Source organism: Salvia splendens, unplaced genomic scaffold (assembly GCF_004379255.2).
Source record: "Salvia splendens isolate huo1 unplaced genomic scaffold, SspV2 ctg148, whole genome shotgun sequence".
Taxonomy (NCBI): domain Eukaryota; kingdom Viridiplantae; phylum Streptophyta; class Magnoliopsida; order Lamiales; family Lamiaceae; genus Salvia; species Salvia splendens.
Genome location: NW_024598789.1, coordinates 2,696 through 21,062, shown reverse-complemented (window position 1 = coordinate 21,062; position 18,367 = coordinate 2,696). Strand labels below are relative to the sequence as shown.

The following is an 18,367-nucleotide window of genomic DNA, read 5'->3' as shown; positions in this document are numbered from 1 at the left end:
TGTTTATATAGACATTATCATTGTTTACTGATCTAGCAGATGTGCTTGAAGGAGTATTGCTATGATTTGGTTCGCTTCCATTCAGTTTGTGACTTGTAGGATCGGTTGGTACGTTGTTACTACTATTAGCTGATTTCATGTCTTCTTGCAGTTGAATTAAAACAGCATTACGAACAATTTTAAGCTTGTGTATTTAACTAGGTAATCATGCCGCTCCCGAGATTAGCTAAATTAATGACAAAGTTCCCACCTTTAAATTTAACAGTAAGTACCTAAACAAAGGAAAGTACCAACTATATTGCTACACTATTTTTATCCGGCGATAATTTACTATGGCCCCGACATTCTGCTGCCCAATCACCATTCGATACAGAGAGCATTGAAAATGCATTTAAGATACAGAAAATAACTAACAAAATCCAGAAAATATAGTCATTCAACAGAACAAATTAGTCATTTCTATTGATGGCTGACTCTTGGCACTCTAGATATATCCCACAGTATGAAATGGTGCTGACATAGGATCTCATTTATGTTATCACTACAAGGCATGGCGACAATTAGCTCCAGTAATCTCTCATAGCAAAGCTAAAAGAACAACGTTCAGGCCTGTTTGTTTGGCTTCTTTATGTAGCACAATAGTCTCTGACTCGTGCTGGAATCACTTGCTTTCGAGCTGCAATATAAATGAAGTCAGTAGTAACTTGACTCAAATTCTAATTTTCTTGCTGTGAGTAGGTTAACACAGTTCTGCAGCTGGCTCTAGTTGCTGCAGCTCTACTTCAACCAGGATTTGGAAGTGAAGAAACTCTACTTTATATCCGACTATTTTGAGGTAGTTTGTTCTTGACTCGTGTTTGTCTATACCTGTTTTGTGGGTGTGAAATTTTACATTTTTGTTATTTTGGATCTTGTCAGCTGGTTGGTGGCTTCTACTACAGTTGCTTCAAGTGCGGCTTATGGGGTTCAATACTGGAGATTACACTCAAAAAGGATAAAGTTTTAATTGTGAAAGCATAAGGATTGCAGTTTTTTGTTAAGAGATTAGATTCTTTGTTATTTGGTTAGAAGAAATGAATAAAATGTAGACTCAAATTATTGCAAAGAGCAAAATATATGACACAGCAGATGCTGAGTGATATAAGAAGAAAACAAAACTAGACGGTAGGAGAAATCTCTGTTTCATTTGGCAATTCCATTTCAATTTGTTCCCAAATTTCTGCATTTCTGCGGAATCTCTTCTTGAGAAGTTGTATAATTTGACCGGGCTCGTCAAGCTTGTTCGTTGAGGCCAGTCCACGAACGAGCGTACTCATGGTCGTAACGTTGGGGAACCAACCATTTGTTATTTTCAAGTAGAAAAACCACATTATTATATAAGCACTCAACATTCTCGTTTTTCCTCTGTTTCATGCAATTTTGGCAAATATTTCTTCTGACTTTCAAAAAGGCATCATTTCCGTAATTTCTACTTTGCTTGTTCTTATTATAACTAATTTTCGCTGACAAGAATTATGTTCGAACCTTGTAACTTTGTGGCAGTTCATGCGACCACGCTCCCGCGACAAGAAGCTTCAAGAAGAATGGGCTGTTCCTTTGAAGATATTTATGAGGTATACTCTGCACAGCTTTAATAAGATCTGGAAAATCACAAACTGAGTCCTTATGAGGGTTTGAATGCTTCAGAAATTGGGAAACTTAGAAGCAGTCCATGGTCTGAACTAGATCCAAAATCATTAATGAGAATCTTAGTGGTATAAACTTGAAAGGTTTTCTCACCATCAACAGCCAACCTGCTGTTAACGGAGCTAACTCTGATTCACCAACTGTTGGTAAGCCAGTATTTTCTATGTAACTGTATACCTAAACCTATACATGTAGCGCCAGTATTCACATGGGTTTCTTCCTGCAAAGGAGATAATTCAGCCTACCGTTGTGGATCCTGCAAGCTTCATGGTATGGAAGGATGAGTCATTTGAAGTCTGGTCGAGAGTATGGGCTAACCTTTACCCTGAAGCAGAGCAGACCCATAATCGAGGAGGTAAGAAGTTTCATACATGGTTTTCGCAATTTTAATGAAAGTGCATTCAGTTTTTACATGGTGTTTCACTGTGTGTGCGCAGGCGAAGAAGAACAGGTAGGTATTACTTGGTCAGTTTGGTGGACAACGATTACGTCCACGCTGATCTGTTTGCTGTTTTCAAAAGCATTTGAAATGATTTCATGAATGTTTGCTTTTCGATGTAATTCAGCATTCTTGCCCATGTTCAGGCTGCTTCTATTCTATGTACTAAATCTCGGATTTTGGCTTTTCCCAACTCATCATGTAACCTTAAATAATTTTTTGGTAATTTTCAAATGTTACACGTACACTAGCTCATCAAATAGGATCAAATAAAAATGTGTATACATCTTGTTCGGATTGTCGACTGCAACACAAGTTTGATATTGTCCGCTTTAGGTCAAGCGGATCTGATACCACTTATTCGGATCGTCAGAAAAATGCAGTCAACTTGGCTCTGATACCACTTGTTTAGATTATCGACTGCAACAACAGTTTGATATTGTCCGCTTTGGGTCAAGTCCGCACGAATTTGTTTTTTGGTCACTCGCAAAAGGCCTCAAACTAATTGGGGTTGGACAAAAATCATGTTTGTACTCAACACATCTTGATTGGTAGATGGCCATAATTAATTTTTGAATGAGATTTATTTCTACAATTATGTCTTTTACATAACCTAATGCTTTTGATATGTTTGAATAATATTTCATTCATTTTAGCATAGCCCAACCACTACTTGAAAGCTCCTAAGCGATTATCTTACATACCCCATCTGTTGTTACATTCTGCAGTGAATGTTTACAAGATAGCTTATGAAGTTTTATCAAGTTAATATTTTACAATATAGCTTATGAAGTTTTATCAATCTTCAGCTGCACTGGCTGCATTCAGATCCACATCAAGATCGACAACCTGAAAAAAAGAAAGAAAAGTGGTGGTTCAGTGAGAAATATCACTAACTAAGCAATCCGAATTTCTGTCAATGGATTTCGTTCTCACCTTTCCCGTGATCAACGTATACATATTCAGAACATCAGAGACAGTGGACTCGAAGTGAGTTGTAGCATCATAACTCTGACATTCGGAGTTTGAGTCAGCGAGCTTGTGAGTGTGAAAATGGTCACAACAGTCTAGTAAGAAGAACATCCACAACAACTTACAGTTGATATGAAGCAATTGTCCAGAGAAGGCTCGTTTACTGGCTCGAATCTGTCGTATGTCTCGAAGAAAATCTCATCTACATGCCCAAGTAGATCGGTACCTGGCTTCAGTTCAGTCTCCGGGTGATCAGTTTCTGCTTCGGTTGAGACAAATGCAATATATTTCCCTTTTGGAGCGATGTTGTGGGAATAAGAGCAACAGAATACATACCTGCAGAGTTCCACAAGATACTCTCAGATGCAATATTAGTTTAACATTTATCAACACTCATTTGAGATTCGATTACCGACATGTCTGATTTGCGACACAACTGCTTCTGAGGTAGAATAATTTGCACCGAGTGAGAATCATTTGTATCAGGAATTGGGTGGCTCATGATAGCAATGGCTCTTGCAACTTTACCAACCTTCTTAACCTGTAGGACATTGTTCTTCATAAACATAGAGATGTGCTTGCAATACAAAGATCGGTATTCCATAACAGAGTGAGCTTTTAAATGTTGGAGAAGAGTTTATTTTGAAGAAGTCCAATCTTGAACACGAAAATGATAAAGTACCTTGTTGGGAAGGTAGGAAGGATCACAGACAACTTTCTTGCACTTAGCTGTTTCCCCTTGTGATGTAACACCATGCACCTTGCCTTCCACATCAAACTCCACCTGACAATACACTGATTGAACGTGTCAAGATTCACAGCAGATATCTATTCCGACGACCAACACTGCTCCTCTTTATGTGCACGTCCTAATTCTAAGTATTCCGATGGAAGAAATTCATTTCGTTATTTTGACTTCCAAGACTAATCTATTTGGAAAATCACCAATACTTGAGACAGAACTTTTATCCCATCCCAATTTATCTTTTCCTCAACCACAAATTCATCATAATGGAATTATATTAATACCTTGCAATCAGGTTTATCCAACATGTAGGTCCCGCCATAAACAGCGCTGAGACGAGCAAATGCCTGAGGACACAAATTGAAGTTAAGCTATGAGCAACAAGGGGGGAGAGGACCTTAAGAATCAGAAACTAAGATATAAAGCAAACGAGTGGAAATGCAATGTCAGTGGAAGACCTGGGGAAGCTCTGCAAGGCCATAAAAAGGGTAAATATAAGACGATCCACCACCAAAACGTGCAAACGACTCTGCATAAAGCTACCATAGAATAGGAAGCACGTCAAATGAGCACCAAAAATCTCAAACTGCAACATAATGATGTAAAAAATAACCTGCATCCTCTTCACAGTATCCAGTGCTGGTTCGTCCAAATAATAGTCATCTCTGTGGAGAGCTACTGCATGGCCAATAAAATCCACAGTGTTCTCATCGATACCATACTTTCTGTCGGAAGTTCAAGATATTAGAATCGGACAAGTTTGAATGCAAAAGAGTAACCTCATCACACATATAGCTATTGTCGAATGCAAAGAAAATCTAAACAGCTTATGCAATGTTTTCGGGAGAGGCTTACGCAAAGAGTTGCCTAGTAGTAACTCGTGTCAAATCCATTCCTTGATGTGTATTAGGATCACTTTCATTATAATTATGCACATAAGTGAACAATGTCCTGGCTCGCCGCTTCTCAAAAAAACCCATTAGGGGTGATTTTAGCGCCTCCATATCAGTTGCAGGCACCTTGTGAATCTGTTGATTCAATATTACCGAAAAATCAAAAGTGAGGTGAACAAATAAAGAAAAATACAGGGAAATGGGACATTAAACATAGGCAAAACACAACAACAAAGATATACCTTTCCTTTGTTGTACACATAGCTACCATCAACAGCTTTGAATGACAAATATTTAGTGACATCCGTGTGGATGAGGACTCGCACGAGAGCACCATTCGCCATAATATACTGCATTGAAGTGACTACCCATCACTAGACCAATTTTGAAATTTACGAAGTAAGTTGAGCATCGAACCTTTGGGATCATGTCGACGTTATAATCTCGACTAGCGCCCAAGTGTGGCGGAGGATTATCGCCTCCTCTGAATCTCTTCCACAACTGAGTGAAAGAGGAAATCAATCCAAAATTTCAAATATCTCATGGCAGAATAAGAAACGAAAGATAATACTTACCTGGATAAGATTAAGAGAAGTGGATTCACCACCATAATAGTCATTACGATCCATATGCAGAACCTATATTTAAGGAGATGAAGCGAATGAAGTCAAAACTAGTTGTTTCATTCATAGATAAGGGAAGTTGTGATTCAAAATTGTGTTGATTCAACAAAGCTAAGATAGCAAACGAGTTCGCACAGATTAATTTGACAAAACATATCAAAGATCAGCTGGTTAAAACAATCGATTCAATTTATAGCAAATAGAGCCTAAAATCAACTACCTGCGAAAATCACTACTACTATATTGATGGCTCTGCACCAGAAAATGGATAAAAGAAAGAGAAAGGAAACCTTGAGGCCATCACCGGAGAGAAGACCGCTGAGGATGCATTCCTTGAGACCAGTTCCCAGGACTATCACATCATACTCTTCATCCATCTTAATCCAATTCACAGATCAATCTTGTGATTACAATTTCTTTGTTCTTCAAACTTAAGGCTATCACTTTCAAACTTTATGCTCTATCTTATTTTCATAATTAACTTATAATCACTCATTCAAAAAAATATTGAACCTATCCCACTCTTAATCTCTTATTTACATTGTCTAAATGACTTATCCATTAATTTTTTACAGTTAAAGATAATATCGGTTGTTTTACTTTGCTGTAAGTTGTACTCCTTTATCTATGTTTTGATATTAAAATACCTCAAATTATATTAACTTGCTGTAATATATATTCATATTCGATTTGTTTGGTTCAATTTTAATCTGTTTAAATGAAATAATATCTGAAATAGGATTTTTTTCAAAACCCCAGGTACGTTATGATTTTTTTCAACTTCTTGCAAATAGTTGAGCATAAAACATATTCCATGCGTATGTGAAATGTCGTTTACTTTAATTTTTTTTCCAATTTTTAGTAAAATGATTTTATTTTTTACTAATTCATTCTACATTCTTATAAAATTATTATATTAATGTAAGATTTACATTCCATTAATTTTTTCAACTCATTTTCTTCATATTCTTTAAAACTTGAGTCATTCTTCATATTTTTTAAAACTTGAGTCAAGTCAAATGCGGATAAAATTTTATGGACGGAGAGAATATGTATTTATAAAATATTTTCAATATGTGATTTTTATCATCAAAATTAGCGTCGTTTCAACAACTTTTGGGAAAGTTGGGAGTTGGGAGATCGGACTAAAGATATAAAATATTTAACATCCATTTGAGAAGCCCATTAGCCCATTTGTTGAGCAGCCTTTTTATATGAAAAACTGTTTCTCGCTTTAGAATTTTGAGCCTCACATTTTCTGTTTTGGTTGTATCTATCATTTGTTTGATTAACGAAAAACATATTTTTAGGTTCACGAATTTCGCCAAAGTATTATTTTAGATCCGTGAACTTTAAAAATATTATTTAGATCCGTCAACTACAAGTTAATATCATTTGAGGTATTTTAAACTTTTTTCGGACGAAAATGCCTTCAAGGCCTTCAAGGGCAATTCGGAAAATTCTTTCGCCACTCATCTTGCATCAAAGACCTAGAGTCCAACAATTTCTTTTACTACTATTTAATTCAATTACCATCCAAATTGAATTTAAATATAATTAAAATTTGCCGTAAAAAATATGTGTTAATTTTTCAATTATTAGATGACCAATTATTTAGCAATAGTGAACCGGGACTTGATACTTTATTTTATTTTTTCAATCTAAACTGCATTTTAAGAACTTACAATAGGTAATTTGTGAATTATATTTAATTTATTTATTTTGAAATTAGATAGCTATTAATTTGGATTGTCATTCGGAGTATTATTTATATGAATTTCAGAATGAAGATCAATTACCATCCAAATTGAATTTAAATATAAAAATTTGTGTTACAAATTGTTGGACCCTAGGTCTCTGACGCAAGATGGGGGGCGAAAGAATTTTCCAAATTGCCCTTTGAAGGCCTTAAGGGCATTTTCGTCCGGAAAAAATTTAAAATACCTCAAATGATATTAACTTGTAGTTGACGAACCTAAAATGATATTTTCAAAGTTCACGAACCTAAAATGATACTTTGGCAAAGTTCGTGGACCTAAAAAGATGTTCCCTCTTGATTAATTGATTTCATCAAGTAATATTTATGTAGGATGTATGTGTCGTGTGTTTAGTTGTTAGTTTCCGAGTTTTTTGCAACACACAAGTTGTTAAGGATGAGAATTAGGTAGAAAGAAATTGGTTTTGGGCATTGGCACATATGAACTCTTTTAGTTATTTTAGGTCAACAATATTATGATTAGCTAGAGTTTTTTTTATGAACTTTTTCTTCCTTTCTCGTTTTCTTGATTTTATTTTGGTAGGTTAGTCTATAGTAATTTTACTGCAAGTTAAGTGCCAATTACATCATTATGGGTGAAAATTTTGTGGTGTCTAAACAGCGGCGGATCCAGGTGGGGTCGGCCGACCCACTACCGGCCCCGGAGTGCTGTCGGGAAGTTCCTTTCATTGGCTTCCGACCCTACAACCAGGGGCGGATCTATATGTTATTAAAGAGGGCCAATTGCCCCACCTCATGTTTTTCATCCCATATATTTATATACCTATTTTAAATTAATTTCTTTTAATCTTCTACTAATTGCATCTCCTCAAATTTTTAAAATTCCTTCACATGTAAATTTGCCCCATTTCCTATAAATTCCTAGCTCCGCCCCTGCGCATACGCATCTCCGACCACACCTCGCATAGTGTGACATGATGAGATTGGGCAGAGAGAAAGGAAGTGAGGGAGGGCAACGTCCGAAATACGGCGACGGCGACGGCGACGGCGACGGCGACGGCGGCATCGTGGTAGGGAGGCGGTAGTCGAGCATGAAAAGATAGTTAGATTAAATTCAGAAGACGGCTTTTCGATTTTTTTCCGAAGAGATAACTTCGTGATGTCATTATTGTTTTTCCTTTCCCCAATGGAAATAAATGAATTACAGTAAATGGCGTCAAGAAAGAGACGTGACCGCATAATTTTTCTAAGATTAAAAGATTAATATCTTGAAATATCTAACTTTTGAATGGGCTAGGAAGTTCATTAAATATAGACTAAATTCTCAATTTGATCCTTAACATATTGCGATTTTTTTTATTTTAGTCAAAAACATTATCTTTTGAATTATTCGGTCCCTCACATTTGAAATCGAATCACATTTAGTCCGAAATGGACGGAACTGTTAAAATGTAACAGTCAACGAAATTTATATTGATTTTGAGCGGATTAAGAGTTATAAAAATTCAAATTTTAATTCTTTTTCAAATAAATTCAAATTAATTTCAAAATTAGTTTTAATAAAATATATTGCTTGTCATTTATAAAACGAATTTTAATTCTTGCATGCTCTATTCATCTTCTTCATCGATTTAGGCTGGCTCACGGTGAGAAACCCTAGTTCTTGGAAGAACCTCAAGTAACCCCAACTCGCCAACCATCGAACTACAGCAGAGAGACCGGTGAGAGTGGCGGTGGACGTGACCTCCGATTCTGGTACGAATTTTGCCATTGTAAGAATCGGGCTTCACTCCGAATCGTTAACACCCATGCAAAACCAACAAGGGGGAAGCTATACTTTGTTTGTGAGAGACCGAAAGTAAGAGTTTTAGTTTGATTTTGTCATCAATCGAGGAGAATAATAGGGCAATAGAGAAATTACGTAGTGTTGTGATGTATGGATTTTGTTTCTTTGTTGTGGTGTTTGTTTGTATATTAGGGTTCAAGTAATGAAATTTCGTTTCCAATGGTGAATCAAATCTGGAATTCTGAATCAAATTTCGTTTCTTTGCTGTGGTGGTTGTTGTACTCCAGAATGGTATGAATTGCACTCCAAAATGAAGTAGTAGTACATACTTGGTTGCACACCAAGTGTTTGATAAAATGAAATATAAGTTGCACACCAAGTGTTTGATAAAATGAAATATAAGTTGCACACCAAGTGTTTGATAAAATACCCATTAGGAAGGATATCCACTTTCTCTCTTGTGAAACACATAAAAATTGTTGATTTTGAGTGAAATTGGTGTATGAATTAGGTATCGTTTGAAGTGTATGTATATCTGCAACTCTATGCATATATTCTTGTTGGTTGTTACTGGACTTTCATATATAGACTGATCTACACCTTCATATCATGATTTTAGAGTTGCCATTAATTACATATACGTGTATAATGTGATATATGTAGGGATGTCAATGTAACCCGAACCCGCGGGCCGGCCCGAATAACCCGATAAAAATACAGAGTTAGAGTTGTAATTTCGCAGCCCGAATTTAAAATCGGGCCATTCGGGCTTACCCGTTCGGGTTGTCGGGTTAGGCGGGCTGACCCGTTCGGGTTACGGGTCGGCCTGTCGGGTTGAAGGCTTCTGCACAGCGAGCAGTTTTTGTAACGGTCATAACTTTCTCTACAAAGCTCCGATTGAGGCGTGCAATATATCCACGCGAAGCTCTTTCGAAGACGAAGAGAATGATATGTATTAGAGGTTTATCAGACTTCAAAATCGCGAGAAACATTGACTCAAACAAGGCTGCTGCACATCCACATATTTTGTGTCCATTTTCTAATCAATTTTCTATCATTTCTCAACAAACATGTAAACATACCAAAATATAGAAATATAATCAAAATCATCCTAGACAACCCTCTAAAACCATGCAAAATCCAAATACGTCAACCGACTATATAAGATCACGAAAAAAATCACCATGTGGTTCATGGATTCATAAATACTCGTATATAAAAGCTTTCTTTTAGTATATTTCCAATATAATAGTGCAAAGTGTTTTGACGCCGCTTCGTCATTGAATTATGCGTACTTTGATGATTCTTAAAACAAAGATAAATTATTATTTGACTTACAACTGGAATAAATTAAATTTGACCAATCATAACTCAAGAAAACTTAGAGTTACTCCAATTAGCTAGCATCTTGATAATTCACTTTTTAACAATTCAAAATATTTTTGTTACATCTACGATGCACCTCTCACGTTATGCAAATTTTATTTAATTTTCTACGAATTGATTTATGTTTGAATTTTGAAACAAAGTGTTTATTTATGTTTTAAATACATAAACATAAACATACTATTGATAGATATTTTATAAATAATTATGTAATGAATAAGTTATTTAAATTTAAATAACTTAATCTTTTTTTTAAATATTAAAGAAAATTAAAAATATGTATTTCATTGTTGAATGATTAATTAAAAATATGTATATAATTAAAGAAAATTTAAAATACGTATTATTTTTTGAAAATATTAAAAGAATTAAAAATACGCATTGGCCCGAATAACCCGATGGGTTAGCTCGAAACCCGAAGGGTTAGGGTTAGGGTCAAACTTTTATAACCCGAAAAAATCATAACCCGAATAGCCCGTACCCGAATGGCCCGACAACCCGAATGGGTTGGCCCGAACCCGAACGGGTTGGCCCGATTGACATCCCTAGATATATGGTGTATAATGTATATATGCAACTCTATGCATATATTCTTGTGAAAATAGTCACCAATTTTCAAGTGATATATGGTGTATAATGTGCGTGTAAGAGAGAGAGAACTGAAGTCTTATAGAATAAACCAGAATGTTATTAACAAGGATACCCCGTTTTGTGAACCTAATCCATCATCATTTGGTTTTTATAATTTCTGAATTTTCTTGTGAAAGCTCAGAAAAAATATGATGTTTGCTTTTATGATACTCATACAAGCTTATAGGATGGATTTGGTGCTCTCGGGTGAGGAGGTGTATGCTCTAGCTCTAGTTAAAAAACTGATAATGATCTAAGAGACAACATAAAAATCATCCACATTCAACATACACTTCATTTCACCAGAACATACACAACCACTTAAATCAACATACACTTCATTTCCCTTGCAATATGTCCATATTCAATATACATTAGCCAAAATGAGAACCACCAAAATCAACCACCAGTTTATAAAGTGAAACCACCAAAACCTACAACAAGTAGGCAATAAACCACCACAATGGGCACTGCCCAAACCAAAATAAACCAAATCAGCCAAAATCTAAGAAAGTCAGGTGGTAACACAAGAGTTTTGAGGGGGTAACACAATTGTTTAGTAGACAAAAACACATTAGAATAGTTTTAGTTCTTCTTCACAGTTGATGAAGTAGCTTGGTTGTCACCCGCAGCCGAGGATCGCCGAGTCAACGGTGATATGAGTCATACACGAACCAACTCATGGCGAACTACGTTGGAGTCGGCTGCGAGAACCTGGGTTGAATCGCCTGTGAAATCTAGGGTTCCAAGTGTTCAAAGTGAGAGATTGGGGAGATGGACCCTAATCGATTGTGAAGAAAGAAATAGGAATTACAGTTTGTTTTTTTTTATGTTTTAATTGAAGAAAGAAGCCAATTTGTAGGTGTCGATTGGAATTACTTTTATTTTACTTTTATGTTTTAATTTCATGTTTTAATTTTGATTCTTGTTAAATTATTTTATATTTTAAATTTTTTAGTTTTAGGTTAATTAGATATTAGACATTAATAAAATATAATTATACCTCTTAATCCAGTCAAAATCGATTTAAATTTCGTTGACTGTTACATTTTAACGGTTCCGTCCATTTCGGACTAAATGTGATCCGATTTCAAATGTGAGGGACTGAATAATTCAAAAGATAATGTTTTGGACCAAAATAAAAAATCACAATATGTTAAGGACCAAATTGGGACTTTAGTCTTAAATATATATTCAAATCTAAAATTTCAATTAATGTTAGTATTTGTCTTTATATCTAAAAATCAACTTATTTAAAATAAACACATAATTTAATGATTATAGAATAAAATAAATGTTTCTTAATTTCTTCTAATTTTAGTTTATAGTTAAGTTTTCAACCTTATTATTCATATTCAAATTATTTTTAAAATTTCAAAATTAGGGATGATGTGGAAAAGTTATACAATCTCTTTCCCATAATAATAACACATTTTGTGATGACACAAATTTTTTAATATATAATAAGAAAAATAAAAGAAATATAAAAATAAAAGTGATTGAATATATTATTGTTAGTGGAAAATAGTATTCACCTAAAAAAAAGAGAAAAATAATTACAAAAAATAGAAGTATGTATTTTATAGGACATGCTAGTAAAATTGTCTATTTTTATGTGATGAAGTGAATATTTGATTTTAGAGTTATCGATATGAATTATTTAATTAAAATGTACTATATTTATATAAATAATTATATTAAATAATTATTTTATATATATTTATTATCTAATTTGACCCCACGATATTTAGTTCCTGGATCCGCCATCGTGTGTAAATGACCATGATTAAATTAGTAAATATATCATTCAAGTATTATAAGTTTGAATATTTCTGATATCTAAATTAAGTTTCCTAAAACGTATTGATTATTGATTGTATTATGTACTCCTGTGTTGTTTAGGTGAATTAATAATAAATGGTTGAGGTTTTAGGATTTCCATTGGCCGTGTGCTTAGCGCTTGCGTACACCGTGCCAAGCACGCAGGCCCAACCGGCATCAACATGCAAAAGGATGGCTAATTAATATGTGGTCGACGTGTGATAAAACTTTTAGTACCAATATAAAACAAATTTTCTACCACTATTAAATAATGATGGAACATTTTGTACTCCGTACACACAAAGTGTTAATAGTGTCTAAAAAATGATGGAATGTGTTGGATATTTTAGTGTAATTGGATTAAATTGATTGATCAACGTGATCATAATGAGACATCAAATAAGTTGGAAGTGCAGAGTGTACACTTATTTGAATTTCTTATGATTAGATGGGGGTTCGGGGGCAGCGCCCCCGAGTAGCGGGGTCCAAGGGGCAGAGTCCCTGGCTGGGCAGCTTGGAAATTTTTTATTTCCATTAAAGTTGCTGTACAGAAAATTCATCCGGAAACGTAATTTCCGAAAGTTGAAGGATTATTTTGCAATTTTCTATTCCCGCCTAAAACTGTTAAAAACAGTTATGAAACGAAGAGACACGACTCTTCGTTTTCAACCTCTTCTTATTATCAATTTCTGGGTTCAAAGATTTTTTACAGAATCAACAGATGAATATCTTCGAAACCTGAATTGTATCCGATCAAATATTGGTAGAACCGCCAAATTGATTTGATCTGAAAGTGTTTCACGCCTTTCAGGACATCCGATTTGTTCACGTTTTGTTTAAACTCCCTAACAGAATGTACTAGTAAAACAAAATACAAATGAAACTTTTTGTACTCCTATTTATGCAAAATTCAAATACTTTGTTATTAATTTGTACCAAAATGAAAAAAAGCCAATCATTTTCGACGAGTTGTGTAAGTTTCCCTAAATAGAAAGGTAGATATGTTGTTAGTTGAATTGAATGTAAAGGAGTGTGTTTTTGGACAAACACGGAATATATCCAAACGTAAAGAAAACAAAGATGGTTTTGTCATAAAAATAAAATAAATGTCTATTGTTTTGTTCCCTAATTTTTCCACAGTCCCCACTTAATACTATGGAAGATAGAAATGTCTATTGTTTTGTTCCATAACTTTTCCACCGTCCCCACTTAATACTATGGAATATGGAAATGTCTATTGTTTTGTTCCACAAATTTTCCACAGTGCCCATTTGATATTATGGAAGATGGAAATGTATATTGTTTTGTTTCATAATTTTTCCACAGTCCCCACCTGATATCATGGAAGATGGAAATGTCTATTGTTTTGTTCCCTAATTTTTCCAGTCCTCACTTAATTTCATGGAACATGCAAATGTCTAAAACTTAGCCTTACACAGCCACAAGATTGATAATATCATGAAAGGAATTTTGTATAATTTAGAAGACTATACCATAATTTAATTAAAGCACTAATTCTGTGTTGATAAAGATAAACTAGCTTATTATTTATTTGTTAGATAATTTTATGTGATGGGAATAGATTTACCGTGGTCTGATGGTGCACTTTAACATTTTTTTAAACTTGCATCATAACTAAAACCAAATTAACAAATTTTTAAATGCAAATTCATCATTCTCTTATGGAGTACTAATCTCAACTTGCAAACAAATTTGAGTAGGGTTGACAAAAACAGGGATCCTCACTTTCTGCTTACATGTGAATTGTGATATTTAAATTTTTTGAATCAATATATATGTAGAAAAGAAAGAGTGGGAGATGGTGAGATTATAGGGTTTTGGAATCGTTCAAGGAATTTAAATTTTGTTGTGAAATAGTAATAGTAGTAGTAGTAGTTAGTTAGTTAATCAACAATGTGACATCCTGTAGGTCTAGCTAGTGGATGCATGACATAAATTATAAAAAGACCTGTGTGTGAATCAAAATTTTTATATAAAGTCTATTGACTATTATTACACACTTAACAACTAACAAAAACAAATAGGTATGAAAAAAATATAAATGATATATATGCACGTCTAGTGCAGTTTCGATAGATTAACCAATCACACCAAATTACCACTTTATTAATTGTGAGTTTGCAACTGGTTTTATAATTAAGTGTAGGAATCTAATTATGTGTTTGTACCAAGTCATCGCAATGATAAATGATGGGGTACGTACTAAACAAGCCCAATAGCAGTGACGGCCCATCAGCCCAAAGCCCAAGGAAGAGTATCAGTTCGGCATTACCAAAGAGTTCGGCCCCAGCCTACAGCTCGGTAAAAGCCGACCAATCAAGCTCTACTCTCAGATCGGCAAAAGCTGCTCGGCAATAGTTTAGCAGTTCGGTCTCAGTATTCAACCGAACTGGGAGATAGTGGACTCATGCAGAACCTCCACGACCTCCACTACACGATCTATTTAGTGATGATGTAAGCCACGACCTAATTAGTGATGATGTAAGCCACGACCTAATTAGTGATGATGTAAGCCACGACCTAGTTAGTGGTGATGCAAGCCACGATCTTAGTTCAATGTATAAATAGAACTTAGATCAGATAGACAGAGGAGGAAAAAAGCTCTCTAGACATCAAAGATCATATAGCAAGTCTGTATTTGTAAGCTGTAAACCAGATCAAGCAATACAATCTTGCCCTCCTTTCTTCCCGTGGACGTAGATTTACCTCAGTAAATCGAACCACGTAATTCCTTGTGTCGTGATCTATATTCATTACCTGCATTTACTACCATCAAAAATTCGCCAAACCATCACTGGCGCCGTCTGTGGGAAACAGAGAACCAAATTTGTGATAAAGCGAATTTTTGACCCTTTTTCCACCCCAAAAAAAAAAAAAATGCATACCAGATCACGTAACACCCATAATACCGTTCGTGATAACCATGAGGAAGCTAGTCCAGCCCACAGGTCTGGAAAACAGCCTCGGGAGAAATCTACTTCCAGTTCTCACGGAGAAGGAACAAGCCGCTCAAAGACTCATCGCACCGAGTCTTCCCAGCAGCCCGATTTGAACGAGGCTGTCAAGTTGTTTTTGGCCGAGAAGCAGGAAGAGTTCTTAATTTTCCTGCAAAAGGGCCAAAAGCCGGAGACGAAAACGGTGGATTCTCCCTCCTCATCCAGACATGAAAGTCACTACCGCAGTAGTGCCGTGTCTTCCAGGAAGAAGAATCCTCAACCCCGACATGTTCCTGTTCCTCCTCGGTACCGGAATCACAGGAGAACTCCATCTCCTCCATACCGAAGAGATGTCGGGTTCGCCATGTACGGAGCATTGAAGACTCCGTTCTCGGACGATATCACCCGAACTCCCTTGCCACAGAACTACCGAACTCCGTCGATGACTTATGACGGGTTAGTGAATCCTCATGACTTCCTGGGACGCTATCAGTATAACATGGCGAACCAGGGTCTCAATGAGGTCCATATGTGCAAGCTGTTTCCCGAGCTGCTTATCGGGAACGCAAGAAGGTGGTTCGATAGCCTCCCCCAAGGCAGCATTAGATCTTACCGAGATCTAATGGATGCTTTCCACAGGAGGTTCTTTCAGAAAGCGGAAGCCCGAATCACTTCGGCTCAGCTGCTTTCTATACGTCAAGGTCGCGACGAAAAGATCAGCGACTTTATGACGAGATTCCACAAGGAATGCCTACAAGTAGATGATCTCAATGATCTACTTGTCATTTCGGCATTCCAAAATGGAATCCTGCCCGGAGCTCTCTACCGAAAGCTCGTGGAATGCAGTCCGCAAACAGCTCAAGAGATGTGGGACATTGCGGACCAGTTCTCCCGTGCCGATGAGGCAGACCGTCGCAAACGGTCTTTAGACAGCTCATCCCGAGGAGACAGGAGGAAGCCCGATCATAGCGATCAGGGACATCCTCGCGAACTCCTTTTGGCGATCAGGGACATCCTCGCCGAACTCCTTTTGAAAGGATTCAAAGGGCTCCGGTGCAAGACCGATTGGGGCCACGTCTCAATCCTGAGAAGCCGCCCGCTCAGTTCGTACCATTGAACAAGTCGAGAGCGGAAATTTTCGAACTGCATTCCGATATGTTCGAAAAACCAAAGCGGATGACGAAATCGGCCGCGCGTCGACCTCAGGATCAATATTGCTCCTTCCATCAAGACCACGGTCACGATACCGAGGAGTGCCGACATTTGGCTGCAGGTATTGATGCTCTTGTGAAAGCAGGGACGTTAAAAAAATACCAAAGCAAGCAGCCGAAAAAGAACAAAAAGCAGAGAGGTGCGAACTGCGCTCCTCAGGATCCGAAAAAGCAACAGGACCCCGAAGACGATGACGAGCTGCAATATGATGGAGTAATCCTGACTATTGATGCTCTCCCTGCCGGGAAGACTAAATCGTCCCTGAAGTCAGAGCGCAGAGGCTTCAATCGAGAGGAGCCAACGCATAAAAGGCTGAAGCAGGACGAAGTGATTACATTTTCAGATGCAGATCCCGTCCCGGCCATCTCTCCTCATCAAGACGCTATTGTCATCCAAGCCGGAGTGGCAAACAAACTGATCCACAGAGTGTTTGTGGATACCGGAGCGTCAGTCAGCATTCTTTTTAAAGAATGTTTCGATAAACTAGAAGTGATCCAGCTCGGCTCAGTCCGGCTCCACTTCCTCTGAAAAGTTTCGCCCAGGAGGACACCCGCCCTGAAGGTATTATCAGCCTTCCGATCACGGTGGGAAAAGCGCCTACAAGCTCCAGTACGATGATCGAGTTCTTTGTGGTAAAAGCTCGGTCCCCGTACAACATCATCTTGGGAAGAGACTGGCTCAACGCAGTTCGGGCCGTTTGCTCTACTTATCACCTCACCATCAAGATTCCCACTAAAGGTGGGATAGCGGTCATCCGAGGTGATCAAAAGAGAGCAAAAGAGTGTCTGCAGATTGCGCTTAAAAGTGCCGAGCAATCAGATCGGCATCATCAAGCATAGCAATCACAGCAGCCGGAGTCAGAGGCAAGCGAAATGACCGAAGTCACACCAGAGTCGAACTCAATGACCGTTCAGTTATACGAAGATGATCCATCCAGAACGGTCAAGATCGGTTTCGCGGAAACGCCTCTACTCCGGAAAAGACCATCCAGCTCCTCAAGGAGTACAAAGATGTCTTTGCATGGTCTCCGTTGGACATGACCGGAGTGCCCCCTGAGGTAATCACTCATCGGTTAAATATTGATCCTTCAGTCCGGCCTATAAAACAGAAGCAAAGACTCTTTGCGGCAGAAAGAAATCAAGTCATCCATGACGAAGTCCGCCAATTACTGAAAGCGGATGTATTATTCGAGGTGAAATATCCTTCTTGGGTGGCCAATCCTGTGATGATCAAGAAAAAAGAAGGAGGATGGCGGATGTGCATAGATTTTACCGATCTAAACAAGCACTGTCCTAAAGATTGCTATCCCCTTCCGAACATAGATAAAAAAGTAGAAGCTTTGATCGGCTTCGAAATTTTCTGTTTTCTTGATTTATACAAAGGCTACCACCAAGTTTTAATGGATGAGAATGATGCTTCAAAAACGGCTTTCATTACTGACTTCGGCATCTTTGCTTATAAAAAGATGCCATTCGGTTTAAAGAATGCCGGAGCCACATA

The 18,367-nt window shown here is 36.9% G+C and overlaps 1 protein-coding gene and 1 long non-coding RNA gene across 2 annotated transcripts; one reads left to right on the top strand and one right to left on the bottom strand.

Annotated features, from left to right (window-relative positions):
* Positions 1 to 933: 933 nt before the first annotated feature.
* On the top strand, positions 934 to 2,370 carry LOC121789128. The gene is made up of 4 exons (XR_006047982.1): positions 934 to 1,613; positions 1,687 to 1,832; positions 1,918 to 2,041; positions 2,124 to 2,370. It is a non-coding gene; the product is annotated as an uncharacterized LOC121789128 (long non-coding RNA).
* A 320-nt stretch (positions 2,371 to 2,690) lies between these two features.
* Positions 2,691 to 5,826, bottom strand: LOC121789127 (guanosine nucleotide diphosphate dissociation inhibitor 2-like). The gene is made up of 13 exons (XM_042187643.1): positions 5,649 to 5,826; positions 5,311 to 5,373; positions 5,153 to 5,236; positions 4,978 to 5,085; positions 4,698 to 4,870; positions 4,456 to 4,567; positions 4,301 to 4,381; positions 4,127 to 4,189; positions 3,780 to 3,881; positions 3,514 to 3,638; positions 3,223 to 3,433; positions 3,062 to 3,136; positions 2,691 to 2,974 (listed from the first exon to the last, which is right to left on the bottom strand). The coding sequence occupies exons 1-13, from the start codon at positions 5,733 to 5,735 to the stop codon at positions 2,924 to 2,926; spliced, it is 1,335 nt and encodes a 444-aa protein (XP_042043577.1). The 5' UTR covers positions 5,736 to 5,826; the 3' UTR covers positions 2,691 to 2,923.
* Between the last annotated feature and the right edge of the window lie 12,541 nt (positions 5,827 to 18,367).